The sequence below is a fragment of the Pseudopipra pipra genome, chromosome 14, assembly GCF_036250125.1.
Source record: "Pseudopipra pipra isolate bDixPip1 chromosome 14, bDixPip1.hap1, whole genome shotgun sequence".
Lineage (NCBI taxonomy): Eukaryota > Metazoa > Chordata > Aves > Passeriformes > Pipridae > Pseudopipra > Pseudopipra pipra.
Window position 1 is genome coordinate 1,685,062 of NC_087562.1, and position 25,706 is coordinate 1,710,767.

The window sequence follows — 25,706 nt, forward strand, 5'->3', positions numbered from 1 at the left end:
CCCAGAACCAGAGTGAGCCTGCGAATGGCAGTTCATTAGCTTTAATTAATTAAGCTCAGCAGACAGGCTCTGCTCTCACCAGGGCAGCCTCTGCCCTCTCCAGTCCCAGAAGGTGCCGTTGCTGGTGGCTGAGAGCTGGGACAGCAGCCGCAGGACACCCTGGACACTCTGCTCCACCGTCACGGGGCCCTGCTGGACCCAAGGGCAGGAGAAAAAATGACCCAAGACCCTCCATCCCAGCACCCCCATTCCCATCCCGTGGTGTGGTGGGATATCAGCTCTGGCTGCAGACCAGAGGTGCTCTAGCAGGCAAGGGATGTGGCTTTGAGCGAATTGGTTTGTGCTGTAAGGATGGAGGTTAATTTTTTGGTTCCTAAATAAAAAGTGACTCTTTTGTCAGCCAGTGCAGGGTAAAGGGGCAGCTGAGTGCAGGGCCGGGGTGCCCTCTGCTGACACACCATCGGGATGGGAAAGGAAATACAAAGGCAAATAAAAAACTGGAGGAAATTGGATTTTTTTTGTGGGAGAGCCTGGAATTGGCCCTTTGCTGTGGTGGTGCAGCCACCCTGGGATTGAAGGGCACAAGGGTGAGTGTCTAGGAAAGAGATGCCCATGGGAAGGGATGTCCATGGAAAGAGATGTCCATGGAAAGGGATGCTTCTGGGAAGAGATTTATTTAACAGGGGATGTCTTTGGGAAGGGATGACTCTGAGCAGAGATGCCCCTGGGAAGGGATAACTGTGAGAAGGGATACCCCAGGAAGGGATGCCCCTGGGAAGGGATGACCTTGAGAAGGGATGTCTGTGGGAAGGAATGTCTGTGGGAAGTGATGCTCCAGGAATGGATGCCCCTGGGAAGGGATGACTCTGAGGCCTTGGGAAGGGATGGCCCTGGGAAGGGATGCCACAGGAAGGGATGTCTGTGGAACTTTGCTGAGCTAGGATGGCCAAGCACTTCCCATCACTCACCATCCCCTGTTCCAAGGGAGGTGTCACACAGCCAGGGTCCACAGACACGCAGAGGATCCCGCTGCTCCCGTACTCCAGGGCCAGGCACTTGGTGAGCATGTTCAGAGCAGCCTGGGAGAACAACCCACACCCCCTTACCACCATGAGCTGGCAATGCCAGGGCCCATGGTGGGGAGAATCTTGCAGGAGGTGACCCCCAAACTCCTCCCCATCCTCCCGGTGGCAGTACCTTGCTGCAGCGGTAGGAGATGTCCTGCCTCTCCTCCCAGGCCTCTGCCACCTCGATGGAGCCCAGGATGCTGGAGATGTTGATGATGGCAGCTCTGCTGCAGCTCATCCCACGCTGCCCTTCAGCCTCAGCCGCCTCCTTCAGCAGGGGTAGGAAGGCCTGCAGGGGATGGGAGCTTGGGCATCACCATCCTCTTCCTCCCTATTCCCAGCATTTGGGACAGGGGGTGCCCATGGGCTCACCTGGCTTGTCTGCAGGGGCCCGATGGTGTTGGTGGTGTACACGAGGCTCATGTTCTCCGCTGTCTCAGTGGCCAACGTGCTGCGGCGCGTGGTGCTCGTGTTGTTGATCAGGAGGTTGAGCCCAGCACTTCCCACCTTTTCCTGCACCTTCCCAACTGCTGCCTTGATGCTGTTGGGATCTGTCACGTCTGCAAGGGGACAGGAGGGCTTAGGGACAGGCTGGTGGCCACATCTCTGGCAAGATGCTGTAGGACATGGCAGGAGGCAGCTCTCTGCCTCTGAGCATCCTCCTGATCCCATCAGTGACCTGGTTCAGCTGAGCCAAACCGAGGGACCCGCCTGCTTGGTGGCATTTCCCGGAGCCGCCCACGGCTGCAATTAAATCTTGAGAGGCTTCATCCGCTCCCCGCCCCAGCACTTACCCAGAGGCAGGACAAGGACGTTGGGAAAGCCCAAAGCCACCTCGTTGACAGCCTACATGGAGAAAGGCAGAGGGGAGGGGTCATGTGGGAAGGCTCAGCAGGGTGGGAACAGGGTGGCTCCGCTCGTCACAGCCGACAGGTTTGAACAAGATCCAGTGGGAGCGATTTGGGGCAAGTCACTGCTCCTCTGCGAGTCACTGCTCCTCTGCGAGTCACTGCTCCTCTGCAAGTCACTGCTCCTCTGCCCCGGCTGAGCGCGGCAGCTTCAAAGCTCCCGGCAGTGATGGCTCTGGCAGGGGGGATGACAGCAAACCCCCTGCACTCCCCATCATGCACATCTCTACACCAAGAGAGGCCAAAAAATTACACACACCCATATTTAATACACATATAGGTATTTTAAATATTTATACATATATCTGCACATTTTTTGTTTCATATATATAAATGAAACAAAAATACATATATTATAATACCATATATATATTATAATATATATATAGCCTGTCCTTATATTTATATATGAAACAAAAAATATATAATAATATATATTATATTATTATAATATATTTATATATTATGATACAGAATATAATATATAAATATATACAATATATTTAATCATATTTATTTAATTAATATTTATATATATTTATTTTATGAAACAAAATATATAAAATAATAATTACATTATAATATTATAATATAATTATAATATCATATATATATTAAAATATATATATAGCCTGTCCCTATATATATATGAAACAAAAAATATATAATACTATAAATTATATTATTATAATATATAATAATATATATTTAAATATTATAATCCAGATTATAAGACATAAATATATGCACGATATTTTATTATATTTGTTTTATTAATATTTATATATACTTATTTCATTAAAAATATATAATATATAAAAATATTATTATATATTATTTATTATTATTTATATATTATTTATAAATATAAATAATGAAATAATAAATAATAAAATATAATAAAATATAATAAAAATATAAATAAATATAATATAATAAATATAAAAAAATTAATAAATATAAATATAATAAATATAATAAATATAGTAAATATAATGGAAAAAATAATAAAATATAATAAAATAAAATATAATAAAATATAAAATATAATAAAAAATAAAAAATATATAGTAATAAATAATAATAAATAATAAATATAAATAATTATAAATTAAAATTTATATATATTATTATATAAAAATATTATATAATATAATATAATACATATAATGCCTGTCCCTATATATATATGAAACAAAAAATATATAATAAAATATATTATATTATTATAATATATATTATAATATATATTTATATATTACATACATTATAATATATAAATATATATAATATATTTTATTATACTTATTTTATTAATATTTATATAATTAGATTATTAAACAAAATATATAATATATTATAATATTATTATATATTTTATAACATATATTTATATATTATAATATATATATAACCGGTCCCTATATATATATGAAACAAAATATATATAATAATATATATATATTATCATCATGGCCAGTCTTTGTGAACACACATTTGGGAAAGGTCTTTACCCTTCGAGCCTGCGCAGTGGATTTTTTAGGTGAGACACAGTGTGTGTTGAACTGAGCCCACCCTTTAATCCTGAGGTTCATCTGCCGGGGCCGAGCGAGCTCGGACAGTGGCAGCGAGGTCCTCAGGACATAGGTTTGTTTAGAGTGACCTTCCCTTAGCTGGATGGCCCTACAGGGCTGAGCAGCTCCATCTGTCTGGAGGGGTTCCCTGACTGGGAATCCAACCCGGGCCGTGGCGGTGAGAGCGCCGCATCCTAACCACTAGACAGTAATATATATTTATGTATTATAATAAATAAACATATACATTTTATTATTTATTATATTTATTTTACTAATGTTTATATATATTTATTTTATTAAATAAAATATGTAAAATATAGATAAAAATATTATTATACATATTATAATATAACACATATATAGCCTGTCTCTATATATATATATATGAAACAAAAAATATATAATAATATATATTATAATACTATAATATATATTATAATATCATATATAATATAATATATATATAGCTTGTCCCTATAAATATATATGAAACAAAAAATATAATATAATATAATATATTATATTATAATAATATATAATAATATATATTAATATAATACAGATTATAATACATAAATATACACAGTATATTTTATTATATTTATTTTACTAATATTTATATATATTTATTTTATTAAACAAAATATATAAAATATATATAAAAATATTAATATATATATAATAATATAATACATATATAGCCTCTCCCTATATATATATGAAACAAAAAAATATAATAATATATATTATATTATTATAATATACAATAATATATATTTATATATTATAATACATAAATATATACAATATCTTTTATTATTTATGATATTTATTATATTTTATTATATATATTTTACTAATATTTATATATATTTATTTTATTAAATAAAATATATAAAATATAGATAAAAATATTATTATATATATTATAATACATATATAGCCTGTCCCTATATATATATATATGAAACAAAAAATATATAATAATATTTATTATATCATTATAATATCTAATAATATATATTTATATATTATAATACAGATTATAATACATAAATATATGCAATATATTTTATTATATTTATTTTACTAATATTTATATGTATTTATTTTATTAAACAAAATATATAATATATAAAAATATTATTTATTATTATTTATATATTATTTATAAATATAAATAATAATAAATAATAAATAAATAATAAAATATAAAATATAATAAAATATAAATAAATATAATAAATATAATAAAAATATAATAAAAATAAAATATAATAAAATAATAAGAAATTAATAAATAAATAAAAATAAAAATAAAAATATAAATAATAATAAATTATCATTTATATATATTATTATATGAAAATATTATTATATATTATAATATAATACATATATAGCCTGTCCCTATATATATGTGAAACAAAATATATATAATAATATATACTATATTATTATACTATATATTATAATATATATTATATTATTATAATATATATATTATAATATATATTTATATATTATATATAAATATATATTAGAATATATATAATAATATTATAATATATATTATATATTTTGTTTAGTAAAATGAATATATAAATATTATGCTCGGACAGTGGCAGCGAGGTCCTCAGGACGTAGGTTTGTTTAGAGTGACCTTCCCTTAGCTGGATGGCCCTACAGGGCTGAGCAGCTCCATCTGTCTGGAGGGTTCCCTGACTGGGAATCCAACCCGGGCCGTGGCGGTGAGAGCGCCGCATCCTAACCACTAGACCACCAGGGGATACATATTATAGTATTTTAAAATAAATATATAGCCTGTCCCTATATTCATATATATGAAAAAAAAATATATATTATATTTATTTTATTAATATTTTTATATATTTATTTTATTAAACAAAATATTTATTTAATATATAATAATATTATATATTTTATATTATTTATTTATACATTATAATATATATATAGCCTGTCCCTATATATATATAGCCGGTCCCTATATATATATAAATGAAACAAAAAATATTTAATATTATATTTATTTTATTAATATTTTTATATATTTATTTTATTAAACAAAATATATATATTATATATAACAATAATATATAACAATATATATAACAATGTTATTATATATAATATAATATATATTTATATGTTTTAATAATATATATATATGGCCTGTCCCTATATATATATGATACAAAATATATATGATAATATATATTATATTATTATAATATATAATAATATATATTTAAATATTATAATCCAGATTATAATACATAATTCATTAAACAAAAGATATAATATATAAAAATATTAATATATATTATTTGTAATTATTTATATATTATTTATATATTATTTATATAATATTTATAAATATAAATAATGAAATAATAAATAATAAATAATAAATAAAATATGAAATATAATAAAATATAAATAAATATAATATAATAAATATAATAAAAATAATAAATATAATAAATATAATAAAAATAAAATAAAAAATATAAAATATGAAAAATAAGAAAAATTAAATAATAATAAATAATAATAAATAACAAATATAAATATAAATAATTATAAATTAATATTTATATATATTATTATATAAAATATTATATATTATAATATAATACATATAATGCCTGTCCCTATATATATATGAAACAAAAAATATATTATAATACATATTATATTATTATAATATATATTATAATATATATTTATATATTACATATATAATATATTTTATTATATTTAGTTTATTAATATTTATATAATTAGATTAGTAAAAAAGTATATAATATATTATAATATTATTATATATATTATAATATATATTTATTTATTATAACATATATATAGCCTGTCCCTATATATATATATGAAACAAAATATATATAATAATATATATATTATCATCATGGCCATTTGGGAAAGGTCTTTACCCTTCGAGCTCCATCTGCCCGGAGGGGTTCCCTGACCGGGAATCCAACCCGGGCCGTGGCGGTGAGAGCGCCACATCCTAACCACTAGACAATAATATATATTTATATATTATATTATAATTATTATTATATTTATTATATTTTATTATATTTATTTTGCTAATATTTATATATATTTATTTTATTAAATAAAATATGAAAAATATAGGTAAAAATATTATCGTATATATTATAATATAATACATATATAGCCTGTCCCTATATATATATATATGAAAAAAATATATAATAATACATAGATTATAATATTATAATATTATATATTTATATATTATAATACATATTATAATACATAAATATATACAATATATTTTATTATATTTATTTTATTAATATTTATATATTAATATAAATTATATATATTTTTATATATTTATTTTATTAAACAAAATATATAAAATATATATAAAAATATTGTTATATATATTATAATATAACACATATATAGCCTGTCCCTATATATATATAAGAAACAAATGATATATAATAATATAAACTATATTATTATAATATATATTATAATATATATTATATTATTCTAATATATATATTATAATATATATTTATATATTATATATAAATATATATTAGAATATATATAATAATAATTTAATATATATTATATATTTTGTTTAGTGAAATGAATATATAAATATTATGCTCGGACAGTGGCAGCGAGGTCCTCAGGATGTAGGTTTGTTTTGAGAGACCTTCTCTTAGCTGGATGGCCCTACAGGGCTCAGCAGCTCCATCTGCCCAGAGGGGTTCCCTGACTGGGAATCCAACCCGGGCCATGGCGGTGAGAGCGCCGCATCCTAACCACTAGACCACCAGGGGATATATATTATAATATTATAATTTTATAATATATATATTAAAATATAATATATATATTAAAATAAATATATAACCTGTCCCTATATATATATATGAAACAAAAATTATATAATATTATATTTTTTTTATTAATATTTTTATATATTTTATTAAACAAAATATTTATATAATATATAATAATATTATTATATTTCATCATGGCTAGGCTTCGCGAATGAAGATTTGGGAAGGCTCTATCCACATTTGCTACAGGAACACTGGTGGCTTATGAGGCCAATACGTGACAGACATATCCGATTGCAAAAGGCACAGCAGAAAGACTCCTTAGATGGTGTATTCTGCAAGACACGGTTCTTTCTGCGTTTCTCCTCGAGGGAGATCCTGCGTGTGTTCTCAAAGGAGACAGCAGCGTTATAGATGGGGTGTCTCCAGGCCTCCCGACTGGAGACCAGAGTAGACCAATTATGGTGATCAATATGGCCAAGGCTGAGGTGTTGTTACAGGGAGTCCTTATAATATATATTTATATATCATAATATATATAGCCTGTCCCTATATATATATATAAATGAAACAAAAAATATATAATATAATATATATTTTATTAATATTTTATATATTTATTTTATTAAACAAAATATTTATATAATATATAATAATATTATCATATATTATAATATATATTTATATATTATAATATATATAGCCTGCCTCTATATATATATATGAAACAAAATATATATAATAATATATATTATAATATTATAATATATACATTATGATATCATATATATATATTATAATATCATATATATAGCCTGTCCCTATATATATGTAACAAAAAACATATAATAATATATATTATATTATTATAATAATATATATTATATATAATATATATTTTTATTATACATATTATAATATATAAATATATATAATATATTTTATTATATTTATTTATTAATATTTATATATATTTATTTTATTAGACAAAATATAATATATATATTATGATATTATTATATATATTATAATATATATTTATATATTGTAATATATAGCCTGTCCCTATATATATATAAAACAAAATATATATAATAATATATATATTATAATATTATAATATATATTATAATGTCATATATAGTATCATATATATTATAATATCATATATATTATAATATCATATATATAGTAATCTATATAGCCTCTCCCTATATATATATATATGAAACAAAATATATAATATATTATAATATATTTATATTATACATATTATAAGATATAAATATATAATATATTTTATTATATTTATTTTATTAATATTTTTATATATTCATTTTATTAAAGAAAATAAATATATTATATATTATAATATTATATATATTATAATATATATAATAATTTATATATTATATAAATATATATTATATAAATTATATATATAATTTATATATTATAATATATAAATATGTATATTTATATATTATAATATATATAGCCTGTCCCTATATCTATATTAAACAAAAAAAATATAATAATATACATTATATTATTATATTATAATATATATTTATGTATTATAATATATATTATAATATATATTTATATGTGATATATTTTTTATATTTATATATATTTATTTTATTAAACAAAATATATATAATATATATTATAATAATATTACATATATTATGATATTTATTTATATATTATATACATAGCCTGTCCCTATATATATATATATATATATATATGAAACAAAAAATGCCCATATATATATAAAAATATTTAAAATACCTATATGTGTATTAAATATAGATGTGTATATATATATGTATGTATGTATTTTTCCATGGCATTCATCGTGCAGGATGGTGACGCTCAGCACCCCAGTTCCAGGTGGGACGGTGGCATCCCCAGGCCCCCTCCCCAGAGCTGACCTCTCCCTGTCCTCCCCCTGTGCCCTCCCTACCTTCCCCTGGGGGTCCAGGCAGGCGGCGAAGAGGTGCCGCGGAGGGCTGGGCTGCTCCAGCAACCCCTTGAGCAGCGCCAGGCCCAGCCCCCCGTCGCAGCCGGTCAGCAGGACGCTGCCCACGCCGAGCCCCTCCATCCCCGCCGCTCCCCGCGCCGGTTGTGCCGCTCCAGCAAGGTTTGGCAATCGGCCCCGGTAATCCGGGAGGCGGCAACGCGGGTGCTGCTGGGATGGGTGGAGGTGGGGGGGCACCGCCTGCACCCCCTCTCCTGGAGGGGATGGGACAGCAGGATGCTCTTCTTCATCCTGGGTCACCCATCACCTCGACCGTGGGGCTGTCTCACCCCTCCATACCCCAAAATACCCACTCCCTCCAGCCACGGGCACCCCAAAGGGGCGAGGGGACTTTCCCAGCTCTCCCCTATTTTTGGGGTGACCCCAGGGGGCCAGAACATCCACAGGAGTGCAGGCGAGGCTATTAATTACAGTACAACCTTTATTAATACTGGAATCTTCACAGTGCATTCGTTACTTGTAGCAGTGACTATGGAAAACTGGGGAAGGGGCGGGGGGGGGAGGAACAGGGAAATTACCACCAGAAAAAAAAAATTTAAAAGAAAAGAAGGAATGAAAGAAAGAGAAATAAACTTGGCAGAGGGATGGGGAGGGGGGAAGCGGCGGCAGAGGCGGGAGCACATTGGGTAAAATAAATTAAAAAAAAAAAAGAGTAAGGACCAAGTTAACAACAGCACCAGAAAAGTTACTTCAGTCGAAAGACAGGTCAGTTTTTTTTTCTTTTCCAAGGAATTTTTGTTTTCTGTACAAAATAAGAGACCCCCTCCCTCCCTCAAACCCAAACATTTGTCACTTGGCATCAGCGGTTCTGGGCAGGAGAAGGGGAAAGGGGGAGAACTAAATTGTTATTCCTAAGGGGAGGGCTGGGGGGGCTGCGATGCGACAGACAGCGGGGCGGCGGGGCTATGTACAGCGGGGCCGGGGGGTTGTGCTTTCCTCCAGCCGCCGGCAGAAATCAGCTTCTTCACTTCGGGGGTCTGCCTGAAACCTCCTGTTCCCTGGGCCCATCCCCCGAGCAGGGCCCTGCACAGGGGCTTCAGGGGCTGAGGGAGGGGGCTCGAAGGGGGCTGGGAGGGATCCCTGGGAGGGGGGGCAAAGAGGAGGTTCAGCATCCTCAGCCACTGCGCACCGGTGTCCCCCCAGGGCAGAGGGGACTGCAGTGCCTGTGCCCCCAGCCCCCCCACCCTCTCACACATCCCCCCGCCCTGCACCCCCCTCCCCATTGCTTCTGCCCCTTGAAATGAGGTTGAGCCGTGCTGGCCCCAAGCAGGCAGCTGGGGGGGATTGAGCCAGGCCCCCCCACTCCTGGTGCTGCTGCTGCCACGGCCCTGCGGGCACCGTCCTCTCCTGCCGCGGCTGGGGCCACCCGCCTGTGCCCGGGGGAGAGAACACGGAGGGGAGGGAGTGAGAGAGGGGAAAAGGAAAGGAGAAACAACGGGGAAAAGGGCAAAAAAGGAAAGGGGAAAAAGAGGAAAAAAGAAAGGAGGAGAACAAGAGTTAAAAAGAAAGGAGAAGGAAAAAGAGGAAAAGAAGAGAAGAAAAACGAGAAAGGAAAATAAGAGAAGAAAAAGAGATAAATAAGAGAAGAATAAAAAAAAAAAGAGAAAAAGAAAAAAACGCAGAAAAAAGAAAAGGAGAAAAGGGGAAGAAAAAGAGGAGAAAAAGGGCCAAAGAAAGAGCAAGTGAAGGAAGGATACAGGGAAGAGGGCAGGGCAGGAGGAGACAGGGGCAGGGAGTGGGGGCCACCGGGGAGGGAGAGGGCAGCGGGTGCCGGCGGGCGGGGGTTCCCGGGGAGGTGCAGCGGCTGCCCCCAGGAGGTCCATGGGCCGCGGTGGGCACGTCCCCGCTGGCCGCGGCGTCATCACGATATCCGCGGGGCCGACCTGTCATTGGTGACGGTCCTGCGCAGCCGCACCCCGCGCCGGATGGCCACCAGCATGTCTTCGGCTGGGGGGTCCATGGAAGCCGCCGGGGGGGGCGCGGGGGTCTCCTCGCTGGGGCCGGACCCCACGAGGGTGGTGGGGAAGGGGAACTGGCCTTCCCCCAGGGCGTGGGCGCCGGCCACCAGCTCGCCGATCTTCTCCACCAAACTGTGCCTGTTGGCGGCCAACTGTTGGTCCTCCTCTTCCTCAGCGGAGAGGTGCTGGCCGGCCCCGGGGTACACGGAGATCTCCATGGCACCGCCACCCCAGGCGGTGTTGGGAAGGCTCAGCCGCTTGGGCGAAGCTTTGGCAAAATCCAGGGGGTTCGGAGAGGCGTCGTCAGCGTAGAAGACGCACTCTTCGCTGCCCACCCGCGTGGGGCCAGCGTAGCCAGGGGAGTCGGGCACCGTGGGGGTCTTCACGGGGACAATGGGGGGTCGGATGGGGATGGGGCCGGCGTTGGAGAGGGTACGGCGGACCGAGGGCTTGGTGGAGGGCGTGCGGCGGATGGTGGCCACCCCCGGGGTGGTGCCGGCCGGTAGGTTGGTGCCAGTGGGCAGCCCGGCGGTGGAGGCGGGACGCTTGGTCTGGATCATCCGCCGGTAGTTCTGGGCGATGTTGCTGTTGCGCGGGATGGTGGAGGACTTGTCGAAGTCGCTCTGGGGGTCGCACTCCACGTCACCGTTCACCGAGTAGCAGTCGTAGTCGGAGCCTGGGGAGGGAGCAGCACAGTCAGTGTGGCCAACCACGATCACCCCAACCCACTACTGCAGGACAGCCACAACCACCCCACTCCATCACACTGAAATCACAACCAGACCCAACTGTCACCACTGCAACACGAACACAACCAGCCCCCATTGTTGCCACTGGTTGAATCAAACCCAACCATCACCATCACAACCACCCCAACCACTGCTATCACAGCACGATCACAGCCAAGCTCCACTGTCACCATCACATGCTCATCACTGGCTCAGCCGCCATCACACCAACATGATGATTACAAACACGATGTAATCATCATATAATCAACACGGTGATTGCAAACATTATTTGATCTCCAACCGCCAGCTCTGCTGCCACCACCTCCCATCTGCCACCATCTCCACCTGTACTCAACTGCTGCACACAGACACATCACCACAAACCAGCTCCAACAACACCCTGCCAAAAAGCTGCCCGTTACAGCACTGCCCAGCACAACTGCAGCCACCGAGCCTCAAATAACACCCAAATAATCAGAAAAGGCTGTGGTTATGTGTGGCACGAAGCTTGTGCCACAGCCCAAATCCCCAACACACATCAAATGTTCACCCCAGCAGCCCCTGTGCAATGTGACCACAGCCTGATGTTACGACACCCAGGGCATGCAGATGTGCTCCAGGACCTCTCCTTCCCCACTCTGGGGGCTGTTTCAAGCGGCCCCAGCTACCCCTTGTACCCAAGGTACCTTGGGAAGGGATGGTGTCCTCGGAGCAGGAGGGAGTGGTGGTCTGGGTGCTGTAGCCACTGGAATACTGCAGCGAGTCCCGGCTGCTTTTCTGGTGCTCCAAGCTCAGCCCCCTTGTCAAGACCATGGCCAGGTCGCTGGCGGCAGGGGACACCTCCTCCCCGTGCTGTGGGGGCAAGGGGCATTGTCAGCACTCTGGATTCTCTCCTGGGAGTCCCCTAAGAACCCCCCACCTCTGTGCTCTCCCTGCTGCAGGTGGTACCTTGGCAGCAATTGTAGCCGGTGACATCCGGGGCCTGGGAGCGTCCTCGCCGCCAATGCCCGGGTACCCCCCGGCAGGAGAGCCCATCTCGGCTTCCCGGAGGTGCTCCACGCGGTCCTTGCGCCGCTGCAGGGTGGGGACCACTGGCTGGTCGTAGGGGCTGGCCTTGGACCAGTCCTGCAAAGGGCAAGGCATGAGGCTGACGCTGGCGACACCGGGACCAGGAGTGGGGCAGGAGGGGACACATGCTGATGTCCCCCACCAAGCCACGGGTGCTGCTTGGGATGCTCTGCCCCATGGGGAGGTGGGATGGGGGGATCTGAGGCCTGAACCCCATGAGGTGAGAGGGGGAACCACGTGTGAAGTGCAACCCCGGTGGGATGGCAAGGACTAACCGAGGTGGGGGAGCTGCACTCGCTAACTGACTGGCAGGTTTCGGAGGCCTCTGAGGACGCCGAGCTGGAGGACTTCTGCTGTGCCGTGCCACGAGGCCGAGCCGAGAGCCAGAGGGGGAGAGAAGAGGCCGTTAGGAAGCAAAGCCAGAGCTGCAGCCCCGGTTAGAGAAGCACCCACGGCTCCCCTGGCTGTGTCAGGCCCCCAGCCCTCCTCCCCTCCGGCAGCGGATGCAGGATGGCGAGAGGCAGCGGGATCTACTGAGCTGGGATGATGCTTCGCCCCAACCCTCCCCCCTGCTCACCCCAAGCCACGAAGAGACAACTGGCATTTTAGGGAGTGGGGACCTTGCCAGGTTGGTGGTGCCAGGTTAGCATGGGCAAGCCAGAATGGCAGCTCCCTAGGGATCCTGGAGCATCCTTGGCACTGGGGAGGATGCAGAGTGAAGGGGAAGCTTTGCTCATGCTGCCTGGTGAGGGACTGGCACAAACCGGGCATTATGGGGCTGGGGTGACTGGGAAACACCCTGTTCTCCCAGTGGGAAATACCCTATTCCCTTGGCATGGGGAGAGGGATATCTGTGCCCCATCCCTTTTGGGGGGGGGACTCGTGGATGGGATTTCTCTGCAGTGTGGCCTGTGACGCCCCCAAGTAGGGCAGACACCCCCAATATTCCCAATATTTATCTCCCATGATGCCAACGCAGCTGGAAATACTCCTGGGGGTGGGTCCCATCACCCCTGCACCGGACCCTCGTGCTGCACCCAGCATCACCCACCCGTCCCACTGAGGGGGGAGCTGAGGCACGGAGGTGGGCAGCACTGACCGCCCGCCCCGTACCTGGCTGGTGATGTCCGAGGGCATGGGGGAGGGCGGTTTGGAGTAAGCGGCGTCCTGGGAGATGAAGCCGGAGTCGTGGGAGGAGACGCTGGAGAGGCGGGTGGCGGCGGCGGGGGGCTGCGCCAGGCTGCGGTAGCGATAGGTGGAACTGGGTGAGCAGGTCTGAGCCCCGCCGGGCCACGCCATGCCACCCTTGGCACTGCTAACGCTGCTGGGGGGGCGCCGGGGGGACAGGGACACGCCGGGTGGGGAGGACAAAGGAAGGAAAAGAGAATTTGAGACAGAGGCTCGGAGGTGGCAGGGCGGCCAGTGCCCTGCCACGCACCCCGACCTGGGGAAACTGAGGCACGCGGGGTGCCACACAGGGTGCCCCTGTGGCAGGGAACAGGCTGAGGGACAGGACAAAGGTGGTGTGTTTGCCCCCAGGTTGCCCTGCACAGCTCACATTGCCCCCAAACCCCAGATGACACGGCACGTTCCAGGCACCATCCTGCCCCATAGGTCCACCAGCCCTGCCCAGTGCACCAAGACCAGTTCCTCCACATTAGTGGGAACCAGTTGGCCACATGAACATGAGAAGGTGGACATGCACCTTGTGAGCATCCCCAAGGGCTGCAAGTGTCCTTAGCCCACTGGGGTTAACGAGGAGGACTGGATTTCCTGGCCGTGGTTGGGTGTGGAGCCCACCCCACCATACCTGCACATGCTGGACTTGCGGGAGCTGGAGCTGCTGGGCGAGGACGGAGGGGTCTGGTAGGACCAGCTGTAGTCAGAGCCCTTCAGATCCTTGATCACCTGCAGGAAGGATGGGGTGTAAGTCCCCTCAAAGATGCTCCCCTCTCCCCTGAGCCCCCCAGCCCACCCCCACTGACCTGCTCGCTGGCGGGGGGCAGCTTGTGGGGCTCGGCCGTGAGCACCACCAGGTCCTCGATGATGCCCTGCAGGTGGGTGATCTCTCCCAGCATGGTGAGCTCGCCGTTCTGAGGCCAGATAAGAGGGAGCATCAGCACTGATTGGGCAGCAGGAATCCCCCCCACACTCCCCTGGTCCCCGGCACTCACCACCACGGGCTGCAGGAAGGTGATGAAGGTGCAGAAGCGACCCCGCTCTTCAATGAGGGCTTTGCGGACCGCCTGCTTCTCCGTCTCCTCCAGCAGCAGGTACATGTCATTGACGTCCTGCAGGGCGTTGTCCAGCTGGGGCTGCAGGTCCCCTTTCCCTGTGAGATGGGACACTGTCAGTGCTGGGCTCCCCTGACACTCCCCTCAATCTGATGGGGTCCCCACTGCCAAGCCGAGGCCACACCCCCAGCTCTGGCTTGGGGACATCACCCCATCCTCACATCCCAGCAGCTGCCACAGGTCCCCCACTGTGCCCATATCCCTGGAGGGTCCAGGAGCACCTTCACCCCACAGCAGCCCTGGGCAGGGGGCTCCTCCATCCCCATTCCTGGCACTTGGGACCAGGGGACCCCTTGGGCTGCCACTGTGGCGGGGCTGGCACTGCCCCAGGACACGGGGTGCAAGCTAAGCTAAGCTAAAAGCAGGGTGAAGGGGGCACAGGGAGCGGATGGATGGACGGACAGACAGACAGAGGCTGGGGAGACTGGGGGGGAGCAGATGAGGAAGCAGAGAGGGGGCCGGGGGGGGGGGGCAGCAGTTCACTTACCAAGTAGCTCTACAGGAAGGATGTGGAGGGGAGGGAAGAGAGAAGGAGACAGAGAAAACGTGTGAAAAGAGGTCAAAGGCTGGGGCACATGCCCCTGCCTCCCCACCACCCCCTGGGCCATGCTGGCACCCCCCTTTCTGCAGGGGGGCAGCAGGATCCCCCCAGTGCCCACCCCCCATTTGGCAGTGCCACAGCCGGGGTGCCTGCCGTGGCTGGGCGTGCTGCAGAGGGGCTGGTGGGGGCACCCCCCAGGAGACCCTCCCTCACCTTTGCGAGCCTTTTTCTGGAGCTTGAGCGTGTCAGAGGATTTTTTCTTGATCTCGTGGCGTGCTCGCTTGTACTCTGAGGGCACAGAAGTCCTGTCAGAGGGGATCCCCCCCAAGCAGTGCAGCCACCCTGCACGGATCCATCCTGTCCCTCCCCGTACCTTTCGCGTGGTCCTTGTCCAGCTGGTTGGCAGTTTTCTTCCAGTCCTCAATCCTGTCCTGCAAAGGGTTTATCAGGCTCTCCATGAGGGCGCTGGAGCAGGGAAGAGAGAGAAGCGGAGAGCGTGGGAGAGCGCCGGAGCCGGGGCGTGGGGGAGCCATGCCCCCCAGCCCAGGCCCAGCTGACAGCCAGCACCCCCTCCCTCAGCGAGGGACAGCAGCCTAGCTGTGTCACCAACATCCTGGGCCCCCTTACTTGGTGAACTGTCACCAACGCCCTGGGCCCCCTTACTTGGTGAACTGTCACCAACGCCCTGGGCCCCCTTACTTGGTGAACTGTCACCAACACCCTGGGCCCCCTTACTTGGTGAACTGCCGGAGCTTGGCCTCGATGCTGCGGTGCCTCATGCACATGCGGGTCAGGGCAGAGCCGATGTCCCTCGTGGCACCTGGTGGGGAGAGAAGCACCACTGACGAGGGGCAGGGACACCCCCACACCAGTCCCAGCCCAGTCTGTGTGGTGGCAGCAGGGTGGCTCATGGCAGGGACGATGGGCGCTGGGATGTGCTGAGCTCTGGGGACTCTTCGGGACTCTTCTTTTTTTTCCCCCACGGTAAATCCACAAAATAAATCAATCATCGTCCACCAGCTAACAAATAAAGCACTAAATATCCCTTCCGGCGGCTTTGAAATTAAAACCTGCTCCTGTTTTTCCCTGGTTTGTCTCAAATTTGGCATTGTGAGGCCAGGGAAGGGGAGGGATGAGGTGCCCCGGCTTAGTTCCAGGCAGTCAGCTCTGTCCCACACCTCCAGGCACAATCCTGAGTGGGTAAAAAGGGAGTCCAAACTCCCCGGGGGGGACTATTTGCCAGCAAGAGAAAGCAGAAGCATCCCTTTCAGATGAAACTGCTGTTAACCCTGAAGCCTAAGGATGGCCACGTGGTGGCAGTGCTGCTGGCAAATCCCAGGAAAAGCAGCAATCCAAAATCCTTGGGTGCAAATTGAGGAGTGATATTCTGCCCTTCTTTCCCATAAAAGAGCCTCCAGAGACACCTTCCACCCTTTTGTAGGACTTCTGAGCACTCCCCAGCCCCTCAGTGCCGTGGAAATAGGGGAACCCGTGGGCCCAGGGCCTTCTCCTGCACGGGGATAGTCTCCTAATCCAGCTCCTAATGCTCTTATCCCAGCTCCTGCTGCTCCTAATCCGATTCTCACGCGCTGTGTGCGAGGCCACCAGCCAGCCCCCACCCAGTGCCTCAGTTTCTCTGTGCTGCTGCTCTGCCTCCCACCCTTCCCAAAAAAACCCCCTGCAGGTATAACAGCACGACAGGGTGACACTGACTCCTGGGGTGCCGGTCCCCAGCTGTTCCCAGCATTCCCCGCCCCGTGCTCCCTCCTTGCTTCCACTGCCCAGGCTGGTGGGGAGCTGGGGGAGACCTAATCCCCCCAGTGCAGTGGGCTAGTGGGTTTGGAGGCAAAGCTGATCCTGGCTCAAGCTGCCGCCTCCTCCTCCTCCTCCTTGCGCAGCTCCAGATGGCCTGGATGCCGCCAGTCTGCAAACCAGCCCGGGACCATCTGCTTGGCAGAAGCCGATCGGTGGGAAGTGGCTCCTCGTTGCCAACAGGCACTCGGAGAGGATCCGGGGGTCCTTCCCCCCCACCCCCCAGCAGCGTGGAGGCCCCCTCAGCTCTTCAGTCACTCCCCTGGTGGGTTGGGGTTTGTCCATGAAACAGTCGAGCCTGGACTCCTGAATCTCCCTCCACTTAATTTCCCTTCCCTAGAGACACCTGGAGAGGCCAGGACCGCCCTGGGAATTTCCCAGGTGGGTGCCAGGGACAAGGAGGGTGGCTTGTGCATCCCGGGGAACAGAGATGGGTGCAGGGGACCATGCCGTGGGGCTGAGACACCCCAAATGTCCCAGCCCCACCAGAAGATGTGGCTAGGCACCCATGGGTGGTGAGAAGCCAGTATCCACATGGGTGCCCACCCCTCCACTCCCCACCTTTCCAACCCTGTTTCCCAGAGGATGCCCCATCTTGGTGTGGGGACAGGTTGGACAACTCTCCACGGATGGTGGAGCTGCTGACTGAAGTGCACTCCAGTCACACGGGCAGGGGACACCCCACAGGGTGGCCAAGCCTGAGGACACTCACCCCTAGGGGAGAGGACCTACCTCGGGTGTTGGTGGCCATGTCGGCCACTTTCTGGAAGGCATCCAGGAAGGCAACTGCAGCCAGCACTGTGGTCCTGGGGCAGAGAGAGGGAGGGGGGAGCTCAGCAGGTGTGAGGCACACTGGGATGTGCCACAAGGAGAGGGGACCCCCATGTCCCACACCACCCTTGGCCACTCACCTGAGCTGGGAGTGCAGCTTGGTGGCCTTTGAGTTGAAATCCTCCCAGATGGGGTAGGAGCTCTGTAAGGAGGAACAAGAAGGAAGGGCCATGGTGAGAGACAGAGCCCCTCATCCCCTGCACCTCCTCCCACACAGGGCAGCTCTCCCCTTCACTGGTACAGAGAGACAAGGCAGCTCAGGGGCTTCTCTGATGGCTAATAAAGGCTGAGCATAACCCTTTCCCCTCCCGTTTTCTTCCCTTTCCAGTCTGGCCACCCAAACTTGTAGACCATGGAGACCTCAGGATCTTGCGTGATCTCTTCCTCACAGGGCTCAAGGCATCTCATGGGTTTGGAAATTTGAGAGGAAGAAAGGAAAAAGCTTTAAGACCCTGGCCAGCAGTAGAGCAGAGCCCCCCAGAACCTGCAGTCTCCCCCAAAGCACTGATGGCCAAACCCACCATCACAGAGGGCTCCATTCCCACAGCAGGAGCCCCAGTCCTCGCCTCTCCCAAGCCCATGAGGACCAACTGGGCAGGAGGGGAGGTTGGGGTTGGGGACAATTGTATGGGGACAGGGACAGGGCACAGGTGCTTGGGAGGTCACCCCAGTGCCATTCCAGCAAGGCCATCCCTGCAAGACCAGTCCCACTGCCTTTGTGGTGAGGCTGTTCCAGGGCTGCCCTGGTGCAACCATCCCAGTGAAGCCATCCAGGGCTGTCCCAGTGCCATCATCCCAGCAAGGCCATCCCAGGGAGGTCCTAGTGCCACCGTCCAGTGAGGCCATCCCAAGGCTGTCCCAGTGCCACCATTCCAGCAAGGCTATCTCAGCGCGGCGCCAGTGAAGTCGGTCCCAGTGATGCCTCAGAGATGCCAGTCCCAGTAAGACCATCCTGGTGCCATTCCATTGAGGCCTGTCCCAGTAATGCCAGCCACAGTGCCATCCCAGCAAGGCCAGTCCTGGTGCCATTGCAACGAGGCTAATTCTGGTGCAAGCATACAGCGAGACTATCCCAGTGTCACCATCCCAGTGCCACCATCCCAGTGAGGACAGTCAGTGTTGTCCTGGTGAGGTTAATCCTGGTGCTGTCTTGGCAAGGCCATCCCAGTGCCAGCCTGGCATGGCCAGTCCTGGTGCCATCACTCCACTGAAGCTATCCAGGTGCCACCATCCTGGCAAGGCCATTCCAGTGCTGTTACAGTGAGGCTGGTCGCAGTGCCACTATCCCAGCAAAGCCATCCCAGTGGAGCCAGTCCTGGTGTCACCATCCTGGTGAAGCCACGCTGGTGCTGCCATCCCAGCAAGGTCAGGTCCTGTGCTGTCATCCCAGTGACAAGATCCCGGTGCTGTCCCGGTGTCACCACCCGATGGCAGTGCCAGGGGCCTGCAAACCCCCCGAGGCAGCCACCAGGCTGAGACACAGACACCAGAGCCAGCCTTGCAGGACGTGGGCCACCACACATCCCCATGGGCACTCTGGCTTGGTGGCAGCTCTGGGGACAAGGTTTGCACCGAGGTGTCATGGGAGCAGCCCGACAGTGTTTTATGGGGACCATGAAAGCCCCGATTTCCTCATGAGTCAGCAAAGAAGAGGTCTGAGGGTGCCACTTCATCTGTCCATTGTGGCAGTGCCCTGGCTGTGGGTCCCTGGGGACTGCCATTGCCACCATCCCTGGGTCACTGTCCCTGGGCCACCTTCCATGGCCATCCTGAGCAAGGCGAGTGAGGCTCCCCTGTAGCAAGGGAGCAGGTCCTGATGCCCCCAGTCCCCTGCGATGCCAGGCAAGAGGAGGATGGGGAAGAGGACAACGGGGACAAGGACATGCCAAGGTCACCCAGGGACGCTGAGCACGCGGGAAAAGAGGCAACAGGAATGAAGCTGGCTTGGGGACTGCCACCAAGTGAGTCCTCCTCACCACAGGCCAAGGGGTGCTGAAAAAGCCACCCACCACCAAAATAAGGTCCCTCTGCCCTCCTGTGTCCTGTGACAGGAGTCCCAGCCATAGGACCCCAAGTACATTGCTGCCCTTCAACATTGCAGTTCTTTGGGGAGGGAGTTATTTGTCCCCCAGTGCCTGTTCCAGGCCACCCACGTGGCTGGGAGATGGGGACAAGGCACCCTTAGGTGCCACCAGCGCTCGGCTGGGGCTGCACAGGGCACAAGATGAGCCCCAGCTGTAGCACGGTGGGGTTTTCCTTCTTTTTCATCATTTTTCTTTCACCTTTCCCACCCAGAAATGGTGTGAAATTGAATCCAGGCTGGTTTCCTTGGGTGAGGGGTTCCCAGCCCAACCACATCCTGATGGTGCTGGGCATGTCACTGGGAGGTGGTGGCTCCGGGCTGGCTCATCCCCTCCGCAGCCTCGGCAGGGAATGGGGAAACCGAGGCACGGGCTGCCCCCACCTCCCCTCTGGGGGTGTAGGACTCAGCCAGGCTGCCTGCAGAGGGTGGCTGGGGTGAAGGCATTTTAAGGAGGGAGCTGATCACCCCACCAGCCCTGGATCCTGCTGCCTTGGGGAGAGATGGGATTTTCTCCCTAGAGCTTTTCTCCCGGCCCTGAGCCAGAGTCTGGCTGTGGAGCCACCACCACCCCTCGAAGGGGTTAATCTCCTTCCCAGCAACGCTTTTATTTTTTTTTTTTATCCCCCCTCCCCTGCTTTGGCAATGACAGCATTGTCTGGACGGGTCTGCAGCATGAAGAGAGGAAGAGGAGGAGGAGGAGAAGGAGGAGGAGGAGGAGGAAGAGAGCTTTTGCCTCCCAAAAATGACTGAGGCTAAAGCTCAGTGCTGGAGCTGGCAGTGGGAATTTCAGTCCCCCCAGGTGAAGCAACACGGCTGGTCGCCTCCTCCCTGCTCAGCCCCCAATCAGAAATGCCCCCCAGCATTTTTTATTTTTATTTCTTGAAACGAAAACAAACAAAAAAAGAGGCTTTTTTTAAACATGGCCTCATCCTGCTCTCAGGGAGGGTGGAGGCGATGTCCCCTCCTCGGGTTGGGAAATGGGATTGAGGAGCTGGGGGACCTTTTTGTTCCATTGGTGTCAACCCCAGTGGACCCGGCAGAAATCCAGGCTGGGAGCGGGGGGGTGGCAGGGGACACGCGATGCCTGAGATGGGCGGCGATGCCCGGTGTGGGGCCAGTGGCACCCGGTCAGGGGCAGCGATGCCTGCTCTGTGCTACCCGACATGGGGCTCTGGCACCCGGGGCTGATCCGGAGCCGCGATCCCCAGCGTGGGCTCCAATGCCCAACGCAGGGCCCCGATGCCCAGTATGGGGTTGATGTGGGGCTCTGGCACCCAGTGCCATGCTCAGACACCCGATGTGAGACCTCGATGCCTGACATGGGGCGCTGATACCCGGGAACGGATAACAGGGCTGATGTGGGGCTGCAACACCCAGGATGGAGGGAGCTCCAGTACCCAGTGACGGATCTGGGGCTAATGTGGGGCTGCAATCCCCAGGATGGGGCTCCAATATCCGATGACGGATATAGGGCTCATGTGAGGCTGCAATGCCCGGGGCTTCGACGCCCAGCACGGGGTCCCGATGCCCAGTATAGGGCTGATGAGAGGCTCCGGCACCCCGTGCCAGGCTCCTACAGCCGATGTGGGACCCTGACACCCGCTGCGGGTCTGGTGTTTGGGCTCCGGTACCCGATGCGGGGTTCCAATCCCCATCCCGGGGCTGAACACCGGAGCCCCGGTACCTACCGCGGGACCACTACGGGGGCTGCCCGGGGGAGCAGCACGGGGGTGGCGGCGGGGAGGGGGGGCAGAGCGCTGTCACGACGGCGGAACCCCTACCTTCATGTCGTTGATGATGGCTTGGAAGAGGCCGCCGAGGGCTCCGCACTCCTTCTCCGCCGTCTCCATCGCGGCGCTGCGGCAGCCCGGGGCGGGCGGCGCCGCCGGGGGAGGCCGCGGCGGCGGGCCAGGCTCAGCGGCGGCGGGGGGCGGGCGGCGCCCGGGCGGCGGCGGCGGCGGCGGGGGGGGCGCAGCGGCGGAGCGGCGGGAGAGCCGGGCGGGGCACGGCGCGGGGCATCGCCCCCCGGCCTCCTTCCTTCCCTCCCTCCCTCCCTCTCTCGGCGGGGGCTGCGCGGACCCGCCGCCCCCCTGGCAGCGAGCGGAGCGCGGACCGGGCGCGGAGCGGGCAACGGGGAGCGGCGGCGGCCCCGGGGCGGCGGCGGGGGCGGGGCGGGGCGGGCGCTGCGCGGCACATGCGCCGCCCGCCGCGGGGCCGGGGGGCTGCGGGCGGCGAGGGAAGGGGGGGGATCGCTCAGGGTCAGCCCCAGGGATGCTCCGGGGGCGGCAGCGGGCACCCGGAGGACGCGCAGGGATGACGAGGCCGGGGGCAGCCCCGGTGGTTCTCGGGGATGCTCTTGGGGGGGTCGAGGGGGGTCGGGGAGCAGCGCCGGGGCTGCAGCGGGAGAAGACCCGAGGGATGCCTGGGGATGCGGGACTGGTGGGGGCGGCACCGGGGTTTGCTCCCGTGGCGGCGGAGGAACTCCCAGGGATGCTCTTGGGGTGCCGGGTGAGGAGCAGGAGAGCCCCGGGGTGTATACGGCGACGCTGTGCTCGGGGTGAGCACTGGAGCTGCCACGGAATGCTCGGGGGCAGCCCCAGAGCCCTGGCGATGGCGGGGGGGGGGGGAGATGCTGCCTGTTCAGCCTCTCCCCAAGGGGTGTTTGAGCCCCACTGCCTTCCTGACCTGCCAAGGTGTGCTGCAGGCAACCACCGTTGCAGGCTGAAGTCCCTCCGGGGTGATTATACAGCAGCTCTGAAATGTCTCAGTGCACTCGATTACTGGAGAGCCATGGGAAATGCACGGCCTGCCAGCAGACGAACCCTTCCCGCAGCCATCCTGAGGCCCCAGCCCCAGCCCCCCGGGATCTGGGGCTGTCAGGCTGAGCCCTGATGGACCTCCCTACACCTCGCAGTGAAATGATGCTCAGCTGGGGTGAAGCAGCCCCGATCCCCCGCTGGTGATGCCCACGCTGCTCCAGCCGGTGTTGGTCAAGAGCATCCATAAGGAAATGATTAGGGCTCGGCAGTCGACTGGAATTTCTCCCCATAAACCCAGTCCCTCGGTGTGGAAAGGGGCTGCTCAGTGGTGGCAAGCCCAGCAGGAGCGATGGGCAGAGCCCCAGGGCCAGCAGCAGCCCTGGCCCACGCTGGCACTGACCTGGGGGTCTGGCAAAGGGTACCCCCTCCAGCGCCCCGAGCAGCTGGTGGGCTTGGGAAGCCACCGCTCGCCCATCCTGAAGGGTTGGCTGTTAAAATTAACCCGCCGTGACTGCGTTTGGAAAGCCCTTTCCCGGGAATGACAGGAATGTCTTTATCCTGGCCAAAGCAGCACTGCCGGTACAGGGCTGTTTGGGGAACCCACTGCCAGAGACAGCCTCTGCTGTAAACAGGGCCAGAAGCCATAAAAACTCCACGAATTCCTTCAACCCCCCTTTCCCTGGGATCAGGTGAGGGCCTGAAATAAGCAGGGGATGCAACGGGGTTCCCCCAAACCGCTCCGGCCTGGCACATGCCACAGTCCCCCGGTGCCATGGGACAGGGCGAAGGCAGTGCCAGCGGCTGCTCAGGGCCAGGAAAATGCCTGTCACCACACTGCGGTTTCGTGACCGTGGCCTGGAAGAATTTCAGTGGTGGATTTTTTTCCTGTTGGATTTTTTTCCTGCTGGGAAGAGGAGCAGGCGGAGAAGCCCTGCTCGCTGGCAAGCCAACGTGGCAGGGCTGGGCCAGCCTGGGGCACAGGGTCAAGCACGATGCTCCATGCCATCCCCTGCCCTTGCTGTGTTTTTGGCTCTGCTTGGGAACAGATCTATGACGGGAAGCCCAGCAACAAGGAATGGGCTGCTCTGCATTGCTTGTTTATTTTATCATGGGGAGCTTAACGCAGGAATTGAGTCTGGGGTTAAGTGTGATGGGGGTCTCCACTGCCCCCTGTGCCCCCTGGTGCTGGCTGGGAGTTGAGGCTGTGCCGCTGTCCCTGCCAAGAGCCAGGAGCTCAGGGAGGGTGCGTGAGTGCAGGGAGGGGGCTGAGTGTCACGCACAGGAGTGACTCCCCGAGTGAGATGCCACCGGTGACCTCCAGCAGGCCCTTGGAGCCAGAGAGTGGAAGTCGGGGTGGCGAGAGGTGCTGGCAGCCCTGCGTGCTTGTTTTCCAGGGCGGGAGGCCAGGGGTTGCTCCCGTCTTCCCGTCCCCTCCTCCGGTGCTGCTGGCAGCAGGCTGGGCTCTCAGCTGACAGTCACGGGGAAGGCATTAGCAAAGCAAAGGGGAGTTTCCTCGCCCCATTGCAAGAGAAGATGAGGTGCTTTACCCTGGCCCTCTCCTCCTGCAACCCTTCCCCACGTCCCCACAACACCCACGGGAGAAGTCGGGCACAGCCTGAGGGTCCCCCATCATCCACATGCACAGTGGGGGGGAAAACCAGCCCGGTGCTGAGCGCCTGCCCATCTCCATGAAACCCACCAGATCCTCCGGTGGCCAGCAACCGGTGTGCCCGTTCCCTGGTCCGTGTCCCCTGGTCCCAGCCCCAGCAACTCTGCACACCCATGGTGGCCTCTGGGATGCTCAGAGGACCACCCGCCGGTCCAGCTGCTCTGCCCGCCCGGCTCGCTGGTGTCTTGCTTCCAGGTGCTTGTTCTGGACCTTCTCAAAGTGTTGCAGCAGCTCCGTGTAGTCGATGTTGGAGGCTGCTGTTCTCTTGAAGCTGGTACTGGGTTTGGTGTTGTCCCTGCAGGGTGGGAACAGACAGTGAGGGTGGGGAGGGGTTGGGGATGTTGGTACTGTCATCATCCAGCACTGGAAGCACCAAAAGCTTGTCCTGAAGAAGTTGAGCTCAGCACATCCTTGTTATGCTGGTGCCCCATTAAACAACCCCAAAGACATGTATCAGTCCCCCAATGATGTGAGAAGGAGCCCAAG

General features: G+C 48.8%; 4 protein-coding genes across 15 annotated transcripts in view; 1 reads left to right on the forward strand and 3 right to left on the reverse strand.

The window, feature by feature from the left end:
- The window catches only part of IL34 (interleukin 34), a 127,292-nt gene that overhangs the window by 6,691 nt on the left and 94,895 nt on the right, over positions 1 to 25,706 (forward strand). The window lies entirely within an intron of this gene.
- Positions 26 to 9,563, reverse strand: LOC135421887 (C-signal-like). Of its 2 annotated transcripts, none has more exons than XM_064670707.1 (6): positions 9,400 to 9,563; positions 1,862 to 1,913; positions 1,440 to 1,627; positions 1,198 to 1,356; positions 969 to 1,079; positions 26 to 189 (listed from the first exon to the last, which is right to left on the reverse strand). In XM_064670707.1, the coding sequence occupies exons 1-6, from the start codon at positions 9,535 to 9,537 to the stop codon at positions 76 to 78; spliced, it is 762 nt and encodes a 253-aa protein (XP_064526777.1). In that variant the 5' UTR covers positions 9,538 to 9,563; the 3' UTR covers positions 26 to 75. The 2 variants fall into 2 exon arrangements, with proteins under 2 accessions (XP_064526777.1, XP_064526776.1); XM_064670706.1 differs by having other exon boundaries at positions 26 to 192.
- On the reverse strand, positions 9,876 to 22,730 carry MTSS2 (MTSS I-BAR domain containing 2). Of its 11 annotated transcripts, none has more exons than XM_064670701.1 (15): positions 22,574 to 22,730; positions 18,790 to 18,851; positions 18,611 to 18,684; positions 16,802 to 16,886; positions 16,440 to 16,531; positions 16,280 to 16,354; positions 16,013 to 16,021; positions 15,406 to 15,563; positions 15,217 to 15,324; positions 15,042 to 15,139; positions 14,345 to 14,471; positions 13,507 to 13,584; positions 13,112 to 13,288; positions 12,850 to 13,015; positions 9,876 to 12,108 (listed from the first exon to the last, which is right to left on the reverse strand). In XM_064670701.1, exons 1-15 carry the CDS (start codon positions 22,640 to 22,642, stop codon positions 11,336 to 11,338), a joined length of 2,151 nt encoding a protein of 716 aa, XP_064526771.1. In that variant the 5' UTR covers positions 22,643 to 22,730; the 3' UTR covers positions 9,876 to 11,335. The 11 variants fall into 11 exon arrangements, with proteins under 11 accessions (XP_064526771.1, XP_064526766.1, XP_064526764.1 ...); XM_064670696.1 differs by having other exon boundaries at positions 13,507 to 13,581; positions 14,345 to 14,552; XM_064670694.1 differs by having other exon boundaries at positions 14,345 to 14,552.
- VAC14 (VAC14 component of PIKFYVE complex) overlaps positions 24,628 to 25,706 on the reverse strand; it is a 55,846-nt gene continuing 54,767 nt past the window's right edge. The window contains exon 19 of the mRNA XM_064670704.1: positions 24,628 to 25,515. Within this exon, the coding sequence (XP_064526774.1) occupies positions 25,353 to 25,515 (163 nt within the window). The 3' untranslated portion in view covers positions 24,628 to 25,352. The remainder of the gene's footprint in view (positions 25,516 to 25,706) is intronic.

Bases quoted from the DNA above. Each gene is read 5' to 3' on its own strand.
- LOC135421887 (XM_064670706.1), bottom strand. From the start codon at position 9,537: ATGGAGGGGCTCGGCGTGGGCAGCGTCCTGCTGACCGGCTGCGACGGG. The intron at 1,357-1,439 runs GTGAGCCCATGG...CATCCCCTGCAG, and splicing joins GGCCCCTGCAGACAAGCCAG to GCCTTCCTACCCCTGCTGAA. The intron at 1,080-1,197 runs GTACTGCCACCG...TTGTTCTCCCAG, and splicing joins TCTCCTACCGCTGCAGCAAG to GCTGCTCTGAACATGCTCAC.
- MTSS2 (XM_064670692.1), bottom strand. From the start codon at position 22,642: ATGGAGACGGCGGAGAAGGAGTGCGGAGCCCTCGGCGGCCTCTTCCAA. The intron at 18,685-18,789 runs GTGAGTGGCCAA...TCTCTGCCCCAG, and splicing joins AAGCTGCACTCCCAGCTCAG to GACCACAGTGCTGGCTGCAG. The intron at 15,325-15,405 runs GTGAGTGCCGGG...ATCTGGCCTCAG, and splicing joins CCTTCCTGCAGCCCGTGGTG to AACGGCGAGCTCACCATGCT.